General features: G+C 37.1%; 2 protein-coding genes and 1 pseudogene across 3 annotated transcripts; 1 reads left to right on the forward strand and 2 right to left on the reverse strand.

Moving 5' to 3' along the window:
* Nucleotides 1–3,091: 3,091 nt before the first annotated feature.
* Nucleotides 3,092–6,492, reverse strand: LOC141601196 (uncharacterized; annotated as a pseudogene).
* Nucleotides 6,493–6,659: 167 nt separating this feature from the next.
* On the reverse strand, nt 6,660–12,378 carry LOC141599920 (protein ZINC INDUCED FACILITATOR 1-like). Of its 2 annotated transcripts, none has more exons than XM_074420046.1 (18): nt 12,128–12,378; nt 11,750–11,790; nt 11,583–11,643; nt 11,389–11,491; nt 11,195–11,297; nt 10,987–11,040; nt 10,845–10,907; nt 10,553–10,602; nt 10,363–10,453; nt 9,845–10,027; nt 9,626–9,713; nt 8,174–8,259; nt 7,971–8,078; nt 7,725–7,769; nt 7,558–7,646; nt 7,353–7,396; nt 7,130–7,249; nt 6,660–7,034 (listed from the first exon to the last, which is right to left on the reverse strand). In XM_074420046.1, exons 1-17 carry the CDS (start codon nt 12,279–12,281, stop codon nt 7,155–7,157), a joined length of 1,458 nt encoding a protein of 485 aa, XP_074276147.1. In that variant the 5' UTR covers nt 12,282–12,378; the 3' UTR covers nt 6,660–7,034; nt 7,130–7,154. The 2 variants fall into 2 exon arrangements, with proteins under 2 accessions (XP_074276147.1, XP_074276148.1); XM_074420047.1 differs by having other exon boundaries at nt 10,363–10,438; nt 12,128–12,377.
* A 290-nt stretch (nt 12,379–12,668) lies between these two features.
* LOC141601197 (uncharacterized) lies at nt 12,669–16,966 on the forward strand. Its single transcript, XM_074421461.1, has 2 exons — nt 12,669–12,749; nt 16,302–16,966. Exons 1-2 carry the CDS (start codon nt 12,683–12,685, stop codon nt 16,964–16,966), a joined length of 732 nt encoding a protein of 243 aa, XP_074277562.1. The 5' UTR covers nt 12,669–12,682.
* The last annotated feature ends 5,462 nt before the right edge of the window (nt 16,967–22,428 follow it).

A 22,428-nucleotide genomic window follows, 5' to 3' on the forward strand; every position in this document is an offset into this window, starting at 1 on the left:
GATCGGTGCGTATTTGTAGAATTCGTCGAATGCATTCTTGTCAAAGACACCCTTGGTCGATTGACTGGTCTCAGTGGTCGATCGACCACCCCACGACTCTGACGCGCAAATTAAAATTAGAATTCCGAAGCCCACTTGTAATTAGGTTTTAGGAATAAGTTACAAGGCTTCTCTATAAAAACAAAACATCATTCATCAGTTTGAAAAAAAAAGTCTCTCTCGCATGAGAGAACAACGGTAGATTAGTTTACAATAATTCGATACTTTACATTCATAGTTTTAGCATTCTTAATAAAGTTCATTGCTTCCGGATCTTATTTATCCTTCCTTTATTTTCGGTAACTCTTGTTCTTTAATTTACAGTTTACCTTTATTTGCTTTATTTAGTTTCGAAATTGCTAGTTAGATCCCGAAACCTTAATTGCTTTATTGCGTAATTATTGCTTTTAATCATGTTTTCCTTTATAGTTTTCATCAAATTCGTTATTGTTATTATCATTCACATGAGTAGCTAAGTACCCTTTGCTAAGATGTAGGGGAGCTATAGCGTAGATGGCGCAGAATAGGTGACCCCGAATTAGGGCATGGTCGATCGACTGGCTTAACTGGTCGATCGACTATGTCGTGTGGTCAGTCGACTGAGGTAGTTGGTCGATCGACCAGACCCGTGTCTGATTAGCATCGTTTTATTCGTTAAGTGCAATATTTAACAATGAGACCGAGAGGAGACTTGTTAGATGCTTAATTTTGACCAACCCGTAGATCGAGAGATAGGGGAGGTCATTAATCAATGAATTAAGACGACCAAATTGCTAAGATCGAAAGATAAGTAATTTAGGCTTTAGGAATCACTTTTCAGGGCGAGAGCTAGTATTAGTGAGACCTAGGGACTAGTAGCATAGGCCGAAAGGAGCTACTAGTTAACTTGGACCGAGAGGACATGTTATACCCATCCTACACGACTGTATTTCGGACTTACCTAGGATTATGTGCCATCATAGCTATAGTAAACCGACCGTCTTATCTCCTTTTTATCATTTGTTTACACCCATTTTTTATTACTTGTTAATTTATTTTTGCATTTAGGTTTAGTTATAATTCAAACCCCCCCCCCCCCCCCTACCCTATAGACTAAATTAAACAGATGAATCTCATTTGCCTCCCTGTGGTTCGACCCTGCTTACCGTTAACTTCTGTTAGTAGTAATTAGGTTTATAAATTTAACTTTGATACTAAACGACGGTATCAAATTTTGGCGCCGTTCTTGGGAGGCAAAGCGTAGTTTTATCTGTTTTTATTTAGTTTATTTCTTGTCTCAAGGAGCTTCGGTTCCTTGAGACCGTTCTCATGTCGTTCCTTCTGAGATTTCCGCGGGGAGAAGACGAGATTTTTGGTGCTTATTTAGCCAGGTTTTTGGAGTGGCTCGAACCTAGACGGGGAATTCATACTGGACTCCAACTATGTTGGACTATCATCCATGGAGTGAATGACCCTATGCGAGCATACCTTGAATCTATTTGTAAGTGGGATTTCGAAGGAGTCCCCGTGAATGAGGTATTAGAATTTTTTGATTGGTTTGCTGCTGAAACTCGTAACCCTGACTTTTCTCTTCATGTTAACTTGAATGAGGGGGTGGATGAGACCTTAGAAACCAATCTAGTAAATGCTGACGGAGACATAGAGGAGATCACTAGCGTGGTTGACAATCCTTTTTATGAGGATAGTCAACAACCCCTTTATGATTCTTACACAGATAGTGAGGATGATTTGGAGGCTCTCTTTGAGAATCTCCATCTTGACGAGTCTAACGATGCGGAGAGTGAGGAGGTAGATTTAGACAGTCTTGAGGTTAAATGGGATACTTATGATGATATAGATGAATCTCATTTGCCTCCCTGTGGTTCGACCCTGCTTACCGCTAACTTTTGTTAGTAGTAATTAGGTTTATAAATTTAACTTTGATACTAAATGACGGTATCAAATTTTGGCGCCGTTGTCGGGGATCGAACCCGGGTCACTATAGATGATGAGCCTATTTTAGGAGACCCCATTGACCCATTTGACTTTACATCCCCATGCATTTGGAACGATTATCCACCTTCACCTTTAGCTGACCAGACTCCTTCACCTCACAATTCTTACCCGTCTGAGCATTTAAATTCTACTCACATTGTTTTTGGGTTGAATGCTGTTGAGCTCTCTTGTTCTTCACCTGGTGATAATTTGAGCATTTATATTCCGCCCTTAGCTGGAGGGCAGAATTATTTTGTGAATGATTTTGGGAACTGTCATAGGAAATTCGTTAGGTTTAAACGATTTTGCATTTCAATTTCCTATGCTATTACTATATTATGGTGCTACTTACAGTTTTGTGTAGCACATGCGCAGCTATTTGACAGGTTGTTGCGAGAAAGAAATGGAGAGGATCCATTTTGCACTAGAAATATCTCTCTTAAAAAATAAGGGTTTTTTTGTCAAAAACTACCTTATATTTAGGGGTATTTGTAAAAAAACTACCTTATATTATTTTTCTTGTTTTAAACTACCTTTGTCTTCTCTTTTCTTGGCCAAAAACTACCTAAGCTCACGATATGACGAGATTTGATCGATTTAGCGACATTAACCTATCTTACATGACTCTGTTAACATCAAACAACAATGATCAACCGCATAAAACCCACAATTTAACTTTAGCTGACCAAGATTTATGTATTTCACATTTCAATAATAGCTATGAGCATCTACTAAAATTAAGTGCAGGTACAACATGACTTCCCAAAATCTGATCTAGGCATGATTTAAACATTAAAGAGTCATATGAGATAGTTTAAAGCCGAAAAACTAATCAAATTTGTCTATACTATTAGCGTAGGTAGTTATTGACCAAAAATAAAGAAAACAAAGGTAGTTGAAAACAAAAAAAATAATATAAGTTAGTCTTTTTACAAATACCCTAAATATAAGGTAGCTTTTGACAAAAAACCCAAAAAATAAAAACTAAAATCAGAATGCACAATAAGGTGACATACTTAAAGCAGTTAGTCTTGCTGAAGACGGGTCGGAGCAAGTGACGGGTAATGCCACTCACAAAACGGATAGGGGGGACAAGGTGGGGGCACCCCATGTGCTTCCCTCTCTCCTCTATTTGGGTCATTTGTGAGAGGAAATGGTATATGTCACTCCAAAGTGACGGATACGTGCCGTCTTCAATGAGATTTTGTGTACTTAAAGATCATTCCAAATGTTAAAAGCAGTGCCAGAACTGTTATAGTTGGCAATACCATCTTGGCACCCCAAAAGAAAAGCTGTCCTTTACAGGATCAACATTCACCATAGCATGGGCTGTCCCACTTGGGCTACCAGCAACAGCAACCTCGTCTTCTGCGATTATCACTTCAGCATAACCCTGGCCAACTATTTCACTGTTCTCCAGCTGGGATGTACAGATGATTTAATGCAAATAAGTGTCGGAAGAGCAAGGTGAATCAGTTTGAAAATGTATTAGACAAAGAAAACATGTTTCAAAATGCCTGACAAGTTAACGCCATGCTCACAACCTCAAAAGCCACGAAACACGGATTTAAATATCCACAACCATACCGAAACTCAACTGAGTGATCAATGTTTTGAAGGTTACCGCCACTGCATTTTGAGGCGATATTGGATACATCTATTGCGAAACAACCGATGTCAAAGAAATTAAGTCTTAAACCAAGATTTAATACCATGCCAAGAAAGGATTCCAACAAATGGGCAGCAATTTGAAGGCCAGAAGAATGTCAGCCAGTGTTCAGTGTAAAGTCTACAGAAGTCGTACATGACGTCTCACGTAAACAATACTCAGTTAGACTTCAATTTACTGAGATAAACTTAGCTTCATATTCTTTTCAACAAGCCAATGTGAAATACTGCCATTCAAACCCATGTTACTCTGATATTTCACTTTGGCCACGTGTCATGTGTGACATTTGAAATATCCGACACGACACGACACGACATTTCATCTTAGACCAAAAAATTGGAAACTTTACGGAAGATAAGGCTACATGTCTGCTAAATGCATTTTCTCCATTATCTTCGCTCCCCTTTTATGCAATAAAGCTTCTAACGCTAAGATTTGTAGTTAGCGCTTTCACTCTCAAAAGCAACAAAACAAAAATCTTAGTACTAGGTGAGAAGCACAATGAAATTTACAGTACTACGTTAATAGTTTCGAAATGGAACCAAAGACTGCCTTTGTGATTCTTTGGCCTTAGGAAGTGGGGATATGATGTAGCAAAGAAAATGGGTCACAAAACTATCTACCCTTATTATATCATAAGGTATGAGTAAGCTAATAAAACCTAGACGTCATTTGTCATCTGGAAACAGTCTCGCGTAAGTAGAGCATTTGAAGCCGAGGGCATTGCTGTTGTGTTAGAACATAATGAAAAAGATCCATTTCCAATGCAGTCGTCTAGGTTTTTAAGTTCAAATATTATAGTAAAACAAAATGGTTTGTTCCTTTCACAATCCTTTAAAAAGGTAATACTAGTGTAAAGATGCATCATAATAGAGTAACAAGGCATCAAATCAGAAGAATCCCCATGGTCTTTGACGATACATCTAAGATCACACTCTACAACTTCACTTCATGACACTAACAAGATAATATAATCCAGACGTTGATTCAACATTACCCTGAATTTTAGACGCGCTCCCCAAAGGATGAATGTCTCATTGCAAGTGTAGTGCCTATGATTCCCCCTCATACCTCCTGACACGAACTGAAGCACAACTCATAGCCCCACCTAAGCAATCAAACAATAATCTTATTAGTTACGAGCCATAGCAATTGAATATATAGCAGATTGGCAGCAGTAAACCCATCATCAACGTACTCCTCTCTATTTTTAATCCATCTCTTCAGTTAGTTCCTTACAAATACCAAACCAACCCATGACAAATTACCAAAACTTAATTTATACCAAGGAATTCATCACTTCAAACAAATGACAAATTACTCTAGTGCCTCAATGGCTCCCGCAAATAATCATCCGCATTGCCGATATTCGACAATACCACCTCAGTAAAATAATTCACATTCTTCATTTATTTGATTATTTCTACCAACTCAAGTATTAGAATTTCTAGTGTGTTATCGGATTCAAGTCATAATATGATACTTAAATATCACAACTACATAGGCTATTAATTGTCACTATTCTAATTGTCAACTGATCAAGGCATCCACATTATCATCATAATTCATAAAACGAATGAAAATTTCAACTTTTCCTGTTAAAAATCAGCAAACTTTCCAAGAATACTAATGAAAAACAACCTCAGAAAAGAATACAGTAGAAAGAAGGGGGGGCGGGGGGGGGGGGGAGAGAGGAATACCGGAAAGACGAGCATCAAGGGCAGCAGAAATAGGGTTAAGAAGCCAACCCCTTTTGTCTTTAGACAAATATGATGATGAAAACCTAACCAAATTAGCCTTTAAATCAAGTTCTCTACTCTGAGGGATTGAAGAAGAAGAAGAAGAAGAAGAATGCTGAAATCTGAGAGAAACCCATGTAAGAAAAATGAAAATTGTAATCAAAAGAGGGAAAGCTTGAGGCTTTTTCAACAGATTTAGGATTGAGAGATTAGTGAAATTAATTGGTTTTCTGTGTTTTGGTGATTATTAATATTACTGCCATAAGAACTTCTTCTTGGATTCATCATTTTTGCATATAATCAACCATGTCTCATTTATCACTGGAATTGCTACGAGACGGAGATTCAGAGTTTGAGACCACAACTGTTGCTGTTAGATCTGCACATATTCGAGTTTCTATTAAAGCTGATGCTATTTTTTTTTTTTTTTTTTTTTTGTCACTTTGGTTATGAGTATGTTCCAATTTTATATAGTGACTGACTCCGATTGCCATTAAATAAAGTTGAGGTTTTAAGAGGGCTTTTTTCCATCACAAATTCTTGTTGTATCCGTCTTAGCCTTAGCCGTGCACTGATGTACCCATCTGATGAGTAGTGTGACCAAACTACACCGTCATCTTGTCCCAAGTAGCAGCTTTATCTCTCTCGGATTTTCCTTTACAAAGTTGTGCTATTTTTTATGTACAAAACAAAGCTGGTACTTCTACCCTCATCCCACGTAGGCATTAGCAATAGACAAACCCCAATTGAGGTTTGTTTAATGTCACATCACTCAATACACAAATTTCTCTAACAACAAACTTCAATACAACAATAGACAAACCTCATAAATATAGACAAACCTCATAGAAGTATACTACGTGGGGTTCACTATCACTCACAACTCAAAACACAAACTTGTATACAAAATTGTAACCATCATCATCTATGAACTTCAACCTCCATTTTCAACCCTCTAAAAAGTACACAAACCTTTGTTGACAAACCTCTATTGCTATATCTATATACACAAATTCTCATTGATGGCAGCCATATTTGGTCTTCAGCTGAAGACGGGCCAAATGTCGCCATTTTAACTACAAAATGTTACCATTTTAATGACAAACTATTATAGCTTTAAAAATTATTTACCTTAAAATGGTTACATTTTCATCAATGTTGGGTGACATTTTGCCCGTCTTCAGCTGAAGACCAAATATGGCTGCCATCAGCAAGACTTGCTGATCTATATATAGTTCGCAACAATGTACTCCGTACTTGTATAAGACATATCCATCCACAAGGGACATATATTACTATGTTAGTGAATAACATAGTATTTGGCAGCACTATATAATTGTATAAGACATCCACAACTAATGTAAATGTTATGCACAAGTGACTTTGTAATATGACCGTTTTGTTCTAAGAGACATTTTTTTATATACATACATTGGATACCAAATATCTCCAACAATAATACACAAACTGTTTGTAATATTAATCAATTGGGGAATCCAGTTTGAGCAGAAGTCCCTCCCAAGTCCTCATCTTTACCCATGACAAAAATCTGATATCACCCGTACAAGCTTTGTATTTGAAGAACTTGTCGTCTTACTTTCGGATACCATATACTGGATCAAGGAGAATGTGCCATTAATCCCTGCTGTAAAAAAAAGCCCAAATACCATTGACTAATAACTTGAACCAGTACTAGCCTTGGGCTTACCATAGTTACCAATGAAGAAGATCTTTTAATCTCGATTGGGTTCAGCAAGGAAAGGCTTGAATGTCATCAAGAACCCGATGAGTTCCACCACATTTAGTATGAAAAAAACCATGTGACTCCCTACAACAAATATTATATTGTTATGTACTAGTGCCTGAGCATCATCTCAATAAGACAATAAATAATAATGACATCCAAGCTTGAAGTTTTTCGCGCAAAATACCTGGAAGAAAACTAGCATTCTGGCGCGATTGACCCCAAGAAAGACTGCAAAAGGCAAAATTATGTAAAACTACAAATCAGAATTATTAGTAGTACCAACTTGCGAGAAGCAAAAGTATATAATATATTCGAATTTCGACATCTATTTGTGTAGCAAATGAGAAAAAAGATTGATCACCATTCAATATTTATTGGCAATCACTTACAGGGAACCGGCTGCAGCAGGGCCAACGGCTTTGCAGAGAGACATCATACACAGCGCGAGTCCATTCGCAGCTCCTCTTTGACGCTGTCTCTGATTTAAGAATTTAAAGCAGATTGTTTCAAGTAGCTCATTGATAAGAACAATTCTAAGTGAAGTAAGAATAATTACCACAGCTCTATTTTGTAGGAGAAAAAGTCCTGCCGTAACTGAGATCTTTTGCAAAAAAATAAAAAATAAGGCATATTATACACCTATTATTGAATTGAAATAAAATTTAAAAACAATGCCGGAAACATTTACGAAAATAGTGAATTTGTGTGTTCGGAAAGAACTGTACAAGTCCAGATCCGACAATTTGGTTTGGTAAATCAAGGAAATAGGCAACTGACAAGATTGACAAGTAAAAATACATACCGAAAAAGCATTTTTCAGTGCAGAAACAAGATCGATCACAAGTGAGAGACTTGTACCAGATAATTTGGCAATGAAAGGGTAACACGACAGCAAAGCGATGCTAAGAGCCTTCATATTAAAGAATCAGTAATCAGTACGACATTACAGATTGCAATCCTGTCTATAAGGATGCATCGATAATAAACTCAAGAGTGTTCACATACTGCTCCAGTGCGTGAAACAATGATTGGACCGAAAGCCCTCTCGAAGACTGGGTACAAAAGCAGTTGACAGAGTAACAAACCAACACCTACAATCATTGAGTAAAGAATGCATTAGAAGAAAGATTTTTCCAAAGCAGATTATTAGATGATTGATACGTGCATTCTATGTTACTCCGACACTTCACTTAACTGCCGTGTCGCGTAGCAGACACGTGTCGGTGTCCGACACGACACGACACTTCGACACTTCAATTAAGACCACAAAATTGGAAAATTCGCCCCAAATAGCTGTGTCCGACACGCCGACATGTGTCGGCGTGTCGGAGTAACACAGCATACATTACTCCGTATGTGAAATCTATTACACAGTTGTTGACTCCATCACAATCGTCTCAGCGATATAGAGCATGTTTAATAGAGATAAACACACTAAAAAACGAGTGTCTACTCTTGTGCCACAATTTTGATAAAATGATTTCAAGATATTCTTTTTGGGTGGTCTCTAGTTTTTTTTACTTTTTAGCAGTGAGTCTTGTATGACAAGAACTCTTCACAAATACTTGTGCATTCCTGTTTAATTAAATGATTAATGGATTGGCTCACATGTAAGGCCGTCAGGCCGACATTATCTGTTTATTCCGCATACATGCCTAGTAAATGAATAAGCTATCAAAACATTCGTAATTGGTAAACCATAAAAACGGGGCCTGTACCACACTCATAAGGAGGAGGCGGAGTTCACTTCATATTTACCAAGGTGGGAGACAGGACACTCATATGTTGGTAAACCGCAAATAGGGGCGGTTAACATAAATCATATTGAGTGTGGCCGTAGGTAAAAATATGAGCTTTATAGCAAAAGATGTTTTCATTAGAGACTGGAAGATTGACTCATGGCCGCATCTAAAAAAATGAGCTTTATTGCCTGGAAGATTGACTCATGTACGCAGCTAAAACTATGAGCTTTATAGCCAAAGTCGTTTTCATTAGAGACTGGAAGATTGACTCATGTCCGCAGCTAAAACTATGAGCTTTATTCTGCATATACTGAGTGTGACCTTAGGTAAATGAATCTCCTATATACCAAGAGAATAAAGGAATTTCCTTAAATAAGGAAAGAAGACCATATTTTAATAAATTATTATTTGTATATTAAGATATAATCTTTTAATCACTATATAATGTTTTCTCTAAACTCTAAATTACATTCGTCCAACTAAAATAAAACAAGATTGGTATAAATCTAAAAAAAGGGTGAATTATGGAATTAATAACGGGACAACTTACATTTTATAAATAATAAACTAAAATATAAAAGTTCTATATACCGCGCACGCATGCATGGGAATGGGATCTATACTAGTATGCTATCAAAAGATATAGAAAGCATATTGTGGTAGCTGGACTTCATTAGCGACTGGAAGATAGGCATAAAACAGATGATATTAATACCTGCTACTGCAAGAGCTTGACCAACATCTTCAGTTGCCAAACTCAATCCTCCAAATGCCTTGGGACTGACTGCCCACAATGAGAATATCTGATCGAAAGAAAATATGCATAATCCACATTCAATTTTCATTTTGAATCGTAGAAAACTTCCAATTAATATAAACATGGCTAGCAGGCGCGAGAATAGATTCACGAGTTGGATAGTCCTCGTGACAGCACCTCAATATATGCCATATCATGCAGCTGGAACACACAGTATATTATGATAACTGACATCAAAGGCCAGTTTCTCAAAAGGCTGAGCCAGGTATTTGACGTTCGTCCTTCGGCACTATGTGATTTTTCAAGATCGTCTGAATCAATCAAAGCAGCATCTTCTACATCATGCGAGTGCAGGGTTTCCTGCATCAACGCGTTATCAGTTACCATATCAACAACACAAGCAATAAACAGTGGTCAAGAGTAACACTGTAGATTCGAGCTCAATTTATGCACTCAAAAACCAAAAGGATTAGATACAGGTGTAGAACAGAAGTGGAGTTTTTATTATAACTTGACGGAATATGTACTTATATAGACTGAAGCTAACAGAATAATCGACAGATTTAAATTATGTAGCCTTAATGTGTATGAGGATGATGACTGAATATAGACAAATCAACAATGCATATCCGACAGAACTGTTTGATGAACACAACGGGGTGAAGAGAAGAGAGGAGGAAACACAAAGAACATACTGGGAGCCAAAAGCAGATAATGAGCACAATGAGTGCAAAGATTGATATCACCAAACATACTAAGAAGTAGGGAAACCTGCAATTTATCGTTCTAATGAGACATCAGTTAACAACTGATGGTAAATTGCACGCTTGCAGAAGGAAGCATAAAGAAATTACTACATGGAACAACAGAAAGAACTATAATTACCTCCCAAAAACTGATTCCTGCGAGAATATGTTTGGAAATTTGTCAGCAGGCTGTGGCAATGTCAATCAAAACGTCAAAATACTATTTCAAAAAATGGAAAATGTTAAGAATTTTACCCCATTGAATTTAATACGGAGTATATAGCTAGGATCTTATGATATCAAAATGAGTACATAGTAATATTCTATGCGAATATGGTCGCAGTTCCACTGGGCGGCACAAACTCATTTTCTTCAAGAAGATTATGATTATGCTAAGAAGTTTTATTTGTAAACAGAAGATGAAAGCACACCTGTGCAAGATAGCCACCAAGTGCGGGGCCTATGACCAAACCAATGCCCCAAGCTGAGCTCAACTGAAATGAATAACAAATTACATGTATTGGTTACTTCCCATTACAGGATAACTCTACTTAGATAAAAGTTATAACATACGGTTGCAATTCCCAAAGCTTGATGCTCTTGACGACTTACTTCAGTGGCATAAGCCTGGTCAATAGAAAATTGGAGATGAGATCGTCATATCATTACTACAAACATTAGAAAGGTTCACTAGGGAGCACTTCAAAAGCCCAGATTCAAACTCAAAAGCTAGAACAAGGGAAGACAGTAACAAAGAGTCATAATGTCACTTAAAGCTCACTCTCATTGGTCCTAGTACTCCACAAAAGGCTCCCAGAAGAAATCTCATAGTAAGTGCCATCCAGTAGCTTGTGCTCAAGCCAAAAAGCGTATTGAATATAACTCTACAATGAAGGACAATGTTACTGAAGAGGTTCAATATTGATTAAATATGAACAATTGAGAAAAGGAGAAGAACACATCCGAGATACTGACATTGCGATCATGCTTAATATCATGACAGTCTTTCGACCATAGCGATCAGCCACCATACCCCACAGAAGAGCAGTCAAAAATCTTCCAACCATAAATGCAGACCCTTAAACATAGACGAAACTATCACAAGTCAGAACAATGCAACTAATTAGATTATCGCGTTCAACAAGTTAAGAAACGACAGTTGTACTTACCCTCAAAGCCAGCATAGAAACTAATATCTTCTTCCCGTTTTGCTATATGGAAATCTCTGACCTAATTACAAAAATGCAATAATCAGATGCAAAATGTGGGTAAACTGTAAAAATATGGAATAAGAAGGCGAGTTGTAAATGATTTGGTTGTTAAAAAGTGTATGTACCATGTAATAAAGGAATGGAAAGATGGATGATATAGGCAAAGCTGTAACAAAAATCACAGGAAAGAGACTTAAGAATCGAAATAGCAAGTATTACATAACACAATTTCGACCAAAATGATTTGAGCAAACTAAGCTTATTACTTGATCAATTGTTTACATACGACGTATCTAATGAAATTTATATTTTTGTATAAAAGGTGAATTATTATTGTTTTATAAAAATAAATAAAGTCAAATACTATTGTTAGAAGATGTAATGATTGGGTTATTATTGATTTGATGAGTCGTTAGATTGATTCATTTCTTAGAGATTATACAAATTTGCCAGAAAAACAAAAAAAAAAAGGAAGAGAATGTGTATATATAAGAAAAACATACAAGAAGAAAGGGTAATAATCCAAATGAATGAAAAATGAAGCCATGGAATATTTGGATTTTGTGCTTTTCTTCTGTCAACTTTGCAACCTGGACAATTCTCATCGTACTCAACTTGACTACTCTTCAACAACAATGTCTCTTCATTTTCTGCCATTGAAGTTAAGGTGTTGAATGCAGCAACGTGCGTTAATGAAGTACGCTCACACTAGTTATTATATTACGGATACTCCTCCGTCCCGCTTATTTGTTTGCCCTATTTCATGTTAGGGTGTTTTAGTTATTTGTCTTCCTTTATATATATATATATATATATATATATATATATATATATATATATATCGTGATCCTGGTGAAACTACTAAGATAATGAAACTACGGTAACCTCTCGTAATAAGAAGAACCCTCATATCACACTTGATCGAAAGGCTAAAATCTATTCACTCATTTGATAAGGGCCCAAAATAATTTGGCTTATTATCTCCTCTTTCATTCTCCTATTTCTTATATTATTATATTTTTTTCCCCCAAATTCTATCTGATCTTCGAATAAGAACCATGCCACAAGAAGACAGCGAATTCGACAACAACAATGTTGTAGATCATACCTTCTCCTTTCAACGAGGTTTGTGTTCAATTCAATTCATATTTTCATTTGTGTTTTTTCGTCAAAATCTGAATAATTAATGTAGAAATTACCTGTTTATGTGCAAATTATTGAAAATAGGGTTTGAATAATGTTGACAATAATCGTTTTTCTTTATAACAATAATCAAGTTGAATTTAATTTTTATGTTGGATGTAATGTTAACTTCGATGCTCTTATTATTGAAGCTATACAATGAAATTGGAAGATTTGAATATCATAATTATGACTTCTATTCGATTATTGATGTATAAAGTGTTCAAGAGTAAACTTGCTCATATACCTTGGAGATATGTACACCGCATCGTAACATTGATAATGTTTCACAAAAGCACCAAATTATAGCCCAGATCGATACACTAGTTCCTTATAGTAACACCAAATTATAGCTCATATACAATATTTCATACGAGTACTTTTTTTGTGTATTTGTTAGGTGAACTGGCGTATTTGAGCTAAAATTTGGTGTATATTTTAGGTGATTTTGTGTTTCTAAGCTATGTTTCAGTGAATTTACGAAGTGAACTAGTGAAGAGATTAAGGTGAACTAGTGTATATGAACTATTTGGTGTATCTGCAAGGTGAACTAGTGAACAGAGTTGATGTACCTGATCTATATTTTTGTGTTCCAGTAAGGTGAAGTAGTGTATCTAAGCTATAATTTAGTGCATCTGGGAGGTGTAATAATGTATCTGAGTTATAATTTGGTGTATATTTAAGACGAACTCGTGTATATGACCTATGTTTTGGTGTATCTACGAGGTGAGTTAGTGAAGAGAACTGATGTACCTGAGCTATATTTTTGTGTTCCTATTAGGTGAAATAGTGTATATGAACTATAACTTAGAGAATTTGGGAGGTGTAATCATTTTTTTGAGCTATATTTTTGTCTTAATCAGTTCTTGCTTTAGCTCTTGCTTTCTATGTCCATGTGTGGTCATATATATTTTATCGCACGAGGCTTGAATTTACACAACTTATCTGTCTATTTACTTATTTTATAGATAAGTCGCTGAATCCAGTGTAATAGGTATAAAATATGAAGCTAGCTGACCATTAGTGAACAATATTAACTTCACAATGTATCTAAGATATTGCAGTGGCATAAGAGCCCAACCATATGAGACGGATGCGTACATCTGCTCCTCTCAATCCCAATGAGGAGATGACATCCACTACTTACGTAGAAGAGTGAAAATTCTTTGGTAACTTAAATATGCTATTATTTATAGCATTCGAATGATGTATAGTTGCTATTTTTTTAGTTACCCAACTTATTTGCTTCTTGCCTTCTCATTTGATTTGAGTGGCATGCACTTTCCCAAAATTATTTCCTGTTAGTTGACGCTTTCATTGTTAGTTTATCGTCGATGTTTATTAAGAATGGTTTTGATGGGATACTTGTTGTCTTAGCAAAGAGGAAGGTGGTTTAGGTCTGAAACATGCAAAGAATTGGAACATGGCTCTGTTGGGTAAATATACTTGGTGGCTTGCTAAAAAAAAGGATCATCTTTGGGTCAGGTGGGTTTCTCACGTTTATATGAAAGACTGTGAGTGGTCTAGTTACAGTCCCCCTGCTGATTGTAGCTGGACATGGAAGAAGATCACACATATAATGAAAAAATTTCAGCAAGCTTACACCAATAACCAGTGGCTTAACACTTCTACTGAGTATACTGTGAAAGCAGGATATTCATGGCTTTGTGGCAACCAGCCTAAGGTAAGATGGAGATTCATCTGTTGGAATACTTTAAATATTCCTAAATCCTCTTTTATCTGCTGGGGGATAATGCATCAACGGTTGCTTACTAAGGATCGTTTGTTGAGAATGGGTATCATTGTGGATGGTGGATGTGAAATTTGTGCAGCGGCTAATGAGGATCACAAGCACCTGTTCTATGAATGTCATTACACTCGACAGTGTCTGGGTATTTTTCAACAGAAAATGCAAGTCCATATGGACTTGAATGATATGATCACCTGGTTCTCCAAGTGTAGAGGCATTACTAAGTTTCAAAAGAGGTTTGTAGGGGCATGTTATGTGGCTCTTTTATACTCTATTTGGCTTGTCAGAAATGATGCAAGGATAAATGGGCTGGTAAAAAGACCAAGTTTTGTCATACAGAAGGTTATAGAGGATGTGCTTCACCGTTTTCAGAGATTGAATACTAGCAATCTGCAGTCACGGGAGAGGGCCTGGCTGCAACAAATTTCCTGAGAATAGTTTTTTTGGTTCGTTTTACTCAGTTTTGGTTTGATGTAATTAGCATATATGGTGAGTTGTACACACTTTGATTTTTTGATAGTAATATACTTAACTTTCCCCCAAAAAAAAAAAAAAAAAAAAAAAAAAAAAAAAAAAAAAAAAAAATTACTGAAATTAATTGATGAAACAAGAATTAAATTAACAAGCAAAAATAAGAAAAAGAAGAATTGCATAAAAGGCTTACTAATTGAATATCAAGAACAAAGCATTCGAATCAAAGGTTTCTGTCTCAAGCTAGATCTAAAAACTAAGTTTTTTCCAGAATGAAAAGCATAACCTAAAAGTTGCTGCGTTCTACTGATAAAAAGATACTGAAAGTTAATTACAAGTTGGGCTTTTAAAAGTCTAACACGGAAAATTAAACGTCACTTTCGAAATCGTCGATCGATCGTCAAGACGGCGATCGATCAACATGCGAACATGCGAGCGATAACCTGCGAGCTCCGGTGGTCGATCGATCGAAAGGCGTAGTCGATCGACCCAAATGCTTTGTCAAATGGCTCCTTGTTGCTTCCAAACAACTCTTCACTCCTTGCACGCATCTCAAGGTGAGTGAAATGAACTCTCCTTCCTCTTGGCTTCCTTGAACTTGCTTCCGGAGGACGAACTTGGCTTGATTTAGCCTACTTCCACGCATTCCTACAATAAATCATAGAAAATGCAAAGTAAACCGTTTCGGGAGAAATAGTAGCCTTAAGCTATCAATTATGCATGGAAATACGTGCCAAAACCGCAGATAAAGTGTGTAGAATATGCACGTATCATAGAGTACAACCCAGGTAACAACATTTTGGCATAATCTTTATCTATGTGGTAGTTGACTGAAGTTGCTAGATATAGTGCCAAAGTTACATTGTCTGAACATAGAAGTTATACAATTGTTCACTGAACTGCAGTTATCTGCTGTATAAATCTGACAACATTTTGAATAACTTAAGTTTTCTGAATGTATAACTCTTGTTATTATATGTATAACTCTACTTGCAGAATGTATAACTCTTGTTGCCATATGTATAACTCTACTTTCAGAATAACATTAGAAGTTATTCAATTTTTCACTGAACTGCAGTTATTTGTAGTATAACTCTGATTACATTTTGAATAACTTTAGCTTTTAGAATGTATAACTCTTGTTATTATATGTATATCTCTACTTGCAGAATGTATAACTCTTGTTGCCATATGTATAACTCTACTTTGATAATGTTTAACTCTTATTATTATATGTATAAGACTACTAACGGCATAATTTAATTTGATTACAGGGACACTGGCTACACGGTGCAGCTGTATGATGTTTGAAAGGATGGGATTTCTGTGCCGACATATAGTATGGATTTTGTCGGCTAACGGCAAGAAGACAATTCTCGATGATTATGTTTCTACAAGATGGAGAAAAGATGCATTTCAATTCAGATTATCAGAATGTGATGGTGAACAAACGGATTCAAATAGTAGCGCTGATGGAAAAGAAGTTGAGATGGTGAAGTTGTGGTCAGAAGTTCATGCAACCATTGGTTTACTTCGTGGCACGAGTGTGACTGAAGTTGTGAACTTAAGCTCCTTAATTAGAGAGTTCAAGGAGAAACTTTTACCGTACAAGAAAGATTTAACTAAGCAGCAGGAATTCGAGCAAATCCTTGGTTGCCCCGCCAGTGACGAGGTAACAATACTTCCACCAAAACAATCCAAAAACAAAGGCAGCGGTAAAAGAATGGTGTCAGCTAAGGCTAAAGCCATTGCCTTAGCTTGTAAGCCAAAGCGCATGTGTAATAACTGTAAACAAATGGCACACCACGATAAACGGAACTGCCCTAACTCATTTTCTGAGCATCCGCCGTCTTCACCAGCATCTGAAGGAGTAGAAGAAGAAGAAGAAGAAGAAGAAGAAGAAGAAGAAGAAGAAGAAGAAGAAGAAGAAGAAGAATAGAGAAACTTAACATGATGTAGTAGTAGGCAGTAGAAAAATACCTCCGTCTCAACAAATTATTTACAATCTTTTTTTCTTTAAAAGGTAAAAAATTAGGTGAGACGGAAGGGGTATTCAGTAGCTAGCTTTTGTCTATTTTGAATGGGGATTGCACCTTCCAGATTGTATAACTTCAGTAATATGAGTGTGAAATTTCAAGGTAATGTTGTATAACTCTAATTTGGATGACTTTTGTTCATGGCAAAAAATCCAATATTTAAAAGTTTGATAAAGAACGAATTATAACTTCAGTGGGTTTAAGTAAAACTCTTACCCATATATGGATAACTGTACTTCACAGAGTGTATAACTCTTGTACACAATTTGTATAACTCTTGTTATTTTTTGTAAAACTCATAACTGTCTAATAAATGTTTCCTTTTTCATAACTGCAGTCATGTGTTGTATAACTCTTGTACACGATTTGTATAACTCTTGTACACGATTTGTATAACTCTTGATATTTTTTGTATAACTAATAGCTGTCTAATAAATTTTGCCTTTTTTCATAACTGCAGTCATGTGTTGTATAACTCCTTTACAAAATTTGTATAACTTTACTTCACAGAGTGTATAACTCTAATTCTTATCTGTAAAACTTGGATTTTAATTATGACTGACCAAGATGATATAATAACAATCTATTCCAAAAAGTTGTCTAAGTTGTTAAGGAGTTTCTTGACAGCATACTAGAGTTGCAAAAACAGAGAATACAAAATCAAAGGAAATACATTCTATTTTTTCCCAGGTTTTTTATCTGCTTTCCGCGCTGCTTTTCGTCTGGCTTCTACTTGTTTCAGGATCTGGTCTTTCTCGCCAATGAAACCGTTGACCTTGGTCAGAACTCCTTGCCCGATGATGTTCATGTCAGCTAGACAAGCGTCGCGCCAAAGCAGGATTACCAAATATCGACGGTTCACCTTCCTCTCAAGATCAACGTGACCAAAACTATCACCCTCGTACATTAACATGTGCATCATGGTGAACAAGCCAGACTCGGTGTCGTTAATCGTTTGCTTATGCCAAGCAAACTGGATCTGACGAAACTGGAACTCCGGTAGGTATTTCCCTCTATCCTTGTCCTCGTCCCTAGACTCCAGATAGTCGCTCATGAGGCTTGCCTGGCACAAAGTCAGAAACGTCAAAAAGTGAAATTGTAAAGCGGTGACAACACTTTTAAGTTGAACGTAATTACAATTTAATTCCACTTACAATTACGTGACACGCTTTGCATATCTCCGACTGGCCCGGACTTGAGTAGTACTTATTGTCAAGAAGATCAATCGTCCGTGAATTAAAGTTGATACACGCACATGCATAATGGGCTTCAATCTTAATGGGTACGAAGATTAAATCAGCCTTCAAGCTGAAATCTTAGCAACTGTCGATTCTGAAGACGTCCCACACATTGTACAACCTTTCGGTGTTCTGTGTTTGTTGGACAGGGTTCCGTACAAGGTTCAAGATTATTTCCTGTTCAAGTAGAAGTATATGTGTGAGAATATCAGAGGAGTTATAGGGGTTGTGCATTGGAGTTGCACAGTAACTCTTATAGCATATTAAAGTATGCCTAAGTTCATACTGGCTGTTAATAACTTCTCAAAACAAAATGTGTAACTCCATAGAGGGTATGTATAACTTTAGTCTTATTTTCCACTATGAAAGTTTTAAATATCATACCCTCAAAGTATAACTCTAAAGAGGGTATGTGAAACTCTTATAGCATATTAAAGGATTGATTACAACCATACCATATGACGGATACCGAAGAAAGACGAACGAAAAATCGCGCACTCCTCTACCTCCAAACGATTAAGCAACAAGGACCAACACTCAATCACTGAATCATCCATTGACGTCTCAGGGAGCATGGACAACATTTGCAACCTATTAATTGTTACGTGTCGGGAATAGTTCACAAGTAGTTCACTGTGGTTCAGACAGCAGATGTTAGTCAGGCTATAACGTCTACTAAATGGGAAGATAACTGCTATTAAAATGACTGCATAACTTCAGTGATGAAACATATAACTGAAGCTTAGGAATGTGTAACTCCATTAACGATATGTATAACTTTAGTTGGTAAAGTTATACATTTCAATCTTGAAGTTATACAAAGCATAAAACAGTTCTCAAGTTGTTCTGTTGATTTTAGACAGCTTACCCATTTGGAAATTTGTAGTCATCAAGGAAAACATAATCAGCCACTTGTTTGCGATACACCGGGATATCCCTAATTAATTCCTTGTTCAACTTCAGCATCTTGGCGACCACTGTAAGGTCGGCGTCTGGTTCCCCGCAATATGTGGTGCAACCAAGGCCATCGCCCTTACCCCGGGAGCGGCTATTAACAGCTGAGAGGGCCCGACTAGACGGCATCCGGCCCAGGGCTAGTTTGGAAGGTGGAGTCTGATAGGTTGAACTGACTTTAGAGCAAGGGCGTTTAGCAGAACTTTTCTCTCCGGCGATTCCGACAGCTCTCTTCCTTCCACTTGTGTTGCCGGCTAACCTCTATGCCTCACGCAGCTTCTCCATTTCACGGTCTTTAACCTCCTTAAAAGCTGTTACCCTAGATAACACAGCTTCCCTATCCACGTTAATGTCACTGAGGACAAGGGTGGTAGCAACTTCCGCTCGCATGAGGTCATTGCTGTCCTTTGTCCCTATGGTACACTCGAATGGCTCTCCACGGTACAGCACCATATGAACCATGACATAAAGACCACAGTCATTGACATTATACCCTGATCCCTGCCAGTTGAATTTAATGTTTACAAAAGGAAACCCTTCAACTTTCTTCCCTTTGTCGAGCCCTTTGTAGGCCATATACTTTCCCATTGCATCAGCCTGGCAGAAGTTAGGCAAGGCGTTTAAAAGGGGAAGACCAATTAACAAAACAATGGAGCTGATAATTAATCTAGTCACCAGTTTTATAAGACTTACAGTAATACGCGCAATCCCTCCGTATGGTAATTTCAGAAGATCGTCCTCGCAAGAACGATTATCAAGGTACTCGATCTGCTCAGAGGAGAAATTTATGCAAATGCAAGAGTAGTGATCTTGATCGCCAGTGCTTACCGGGACGAAAATCTACAAACATGCACCAAAAGTCTAAGAGTTATAAAACACAATTAGAAGATTAGAGGCATACATATTGTGCATAATTGGAATTATACATTATATGGTTTTAGTTATACATTATATGTCTAGAGTTGTACATTATATGACTAGAGTTGTACATTCAATTTCTAGAGTTATACAGTATATGCTTACAGTTGTACATTATGTGCAGTAAGCAGATGCCTAGAGTTATACAGTATATGCTTACAGTTGTACATTATGTGCAGTGAGTTATACATTCTATGGTTAGAGTTATACATTCTATGCCTAGAGTTATGGAGTGAAGTTAGCCACTCATCAAAACTCTAAGCATATGCTGGATAACTCTAGGCAAAGAATGTATAACTTCAGCCATAGAATGTATAACTCTAGTCATTCTGAAAGCTAAAGTTATATAATGTATAACTCTAGACATAGAATATATAACTCTAGCCATAAAATGTATAACTGTAAGCATATACAGTATAGTGTATAACTCCAGGTATTACTCTAGGTTAACTCCAAGCATCTAATGTATAACTCCAAAGTATATATTGTACAACTCTAAGCATATACTGTAAAACTCTAGGGAAATAATGTATAATTCTAGTATGGAAATGTCTCTATATTGATATCTGAGCTCACCATATCAGAGTCTAGTTGGAATGGACTAGAACATGACTCTTGCCACATGTCCCACGAGGCACAAAAGCCTTCAGAATGATCAACAACCGAGTTTTTTTTTCCTGCCTTGCCAAATTGCAATTGCTAGGTCCTATAAAAATGATAGACGGGGGTTATCAGCTTATATCACAAGTTACGTACATTTTGTCACAAAATAAATTGCGGAGTTCGAGCACACTTACAGCGTGACCTAGGCCAAAGAAACAGCGCGAACTTGCAACAGCTGCGGTGTTCGCGTGCGTAAGCTGATTGAGTTGTACAGACCAGCAGTCGATGACATTGGCCATAATCTGAGACCCGGGCATCAACGTCTGGAGATCAATACGCGTTATGCAGTTTGGCAGGCATATGTGACCAATTGTTCCCTACAGAGGATTAGCAAAATAAGACACGCAGCAAGGGAAAAGATTCATGACCTGTTTCACTGTCGTATTGAAATATAGGTAAAACTTATATTTTACTTATTCTTTATTATGGACGTGGAATTGATCAAAGACATAATCCATTACATCCTTCCTCAACCTGAACACCGTCCTGAAACGTTCCTTGTTAAATCGCGAATCTGTGAGCATACGTGCTGGTCAGGTTCGGGTGCCCCGCAATCCTGAAAACAACCTAGGTTCTCAGGTACAATGTCCATACACGAAAGGGGGACAGTTGAATGCAGTAAGAAAGGATGGTGGATCATGTCACATCGCGGCACATAAATAGGGGGTGGGGGTGGTGCAACCAGCTCAACCCTAGCACCAGCGATTTCAACTACCACACCTTCTTTGGCCGTACTAATCGTTCGCTCATCAACCTCGGCAAATGCCTCATTCACATCTGCCGTGCTCATGAAAGTCAGAGGGATTTGATTTCCACTCCATTCCGTTGAAGGATCCCCCGGGGTGACCTCCGCATCCTCGACAACAACTACGTTTTCACCCCCGTTGTTAGAATGTTGTTCAACATTCTCAATTGCATCCTTTAGAACAGTGGCCTGAATGAAAAATAATAAAATTAAACACCATGCTTTTGTATCAAAAAAGTTACAGGTATAACTCTAAAAGTGATACAAAGAGGTCACACAGAGTTCTGACCCAATGAATTACGATTATACATAGAAGGGCAAGAGTTATACACATGTGTGAAGTATTAAAAATATGCTAGAAGAGTTATACATATTTGAGTTAGAGTTATACACATATGGTTAAGAGTTGTACCAAACGGCCGTTGCGGTTATGCAGTTGAAAGATAAAGTTATACAAAGAGGCACTACAGTTACAAGGCCTCATCATAAGTTTCAACAAAGTTATACTTTATCAACTTAGAGTTATACACGACCAATTAAAAAAATAAAACGAATGTATAACAAGTATTTAGCGCAAATTAACAAACTTACCTCGCCACCAGGACCACTCCCGTACGCTGGAAGTCCACATTAAGCTTCCTTGATTTCAAAGAGAGAAAACATACACTCCATCAATTCTTGTGTATCCATTGGCAATGATGGGACCGTAGATTTTTCCATCTCCTTATCTGACAGTTGATTGTCTGACAATCTTTCAACATTTTCTTTCAATCCCTCCCCATGAACTTGCTCATGCACCTCATCACCTACCCCGGGCCGAGTTTCAGCATCCTCTGACCGTCCGTAA

Source organism: Silene latifolia, chromosome 9 (genome assembly GCF_048544455.1).
Source record: "Silene latifolia isolate original U9 population chromosome 9, ASM4854445v1, whole genome shotgun sequence".
NCBI classification, from domain to species: Eukaryota; Viridiplantae; Streptophyta; class Magnoliopsida; order Caryophyllales; family Caryophyllaceae; genus Silene; species Silene latifolia.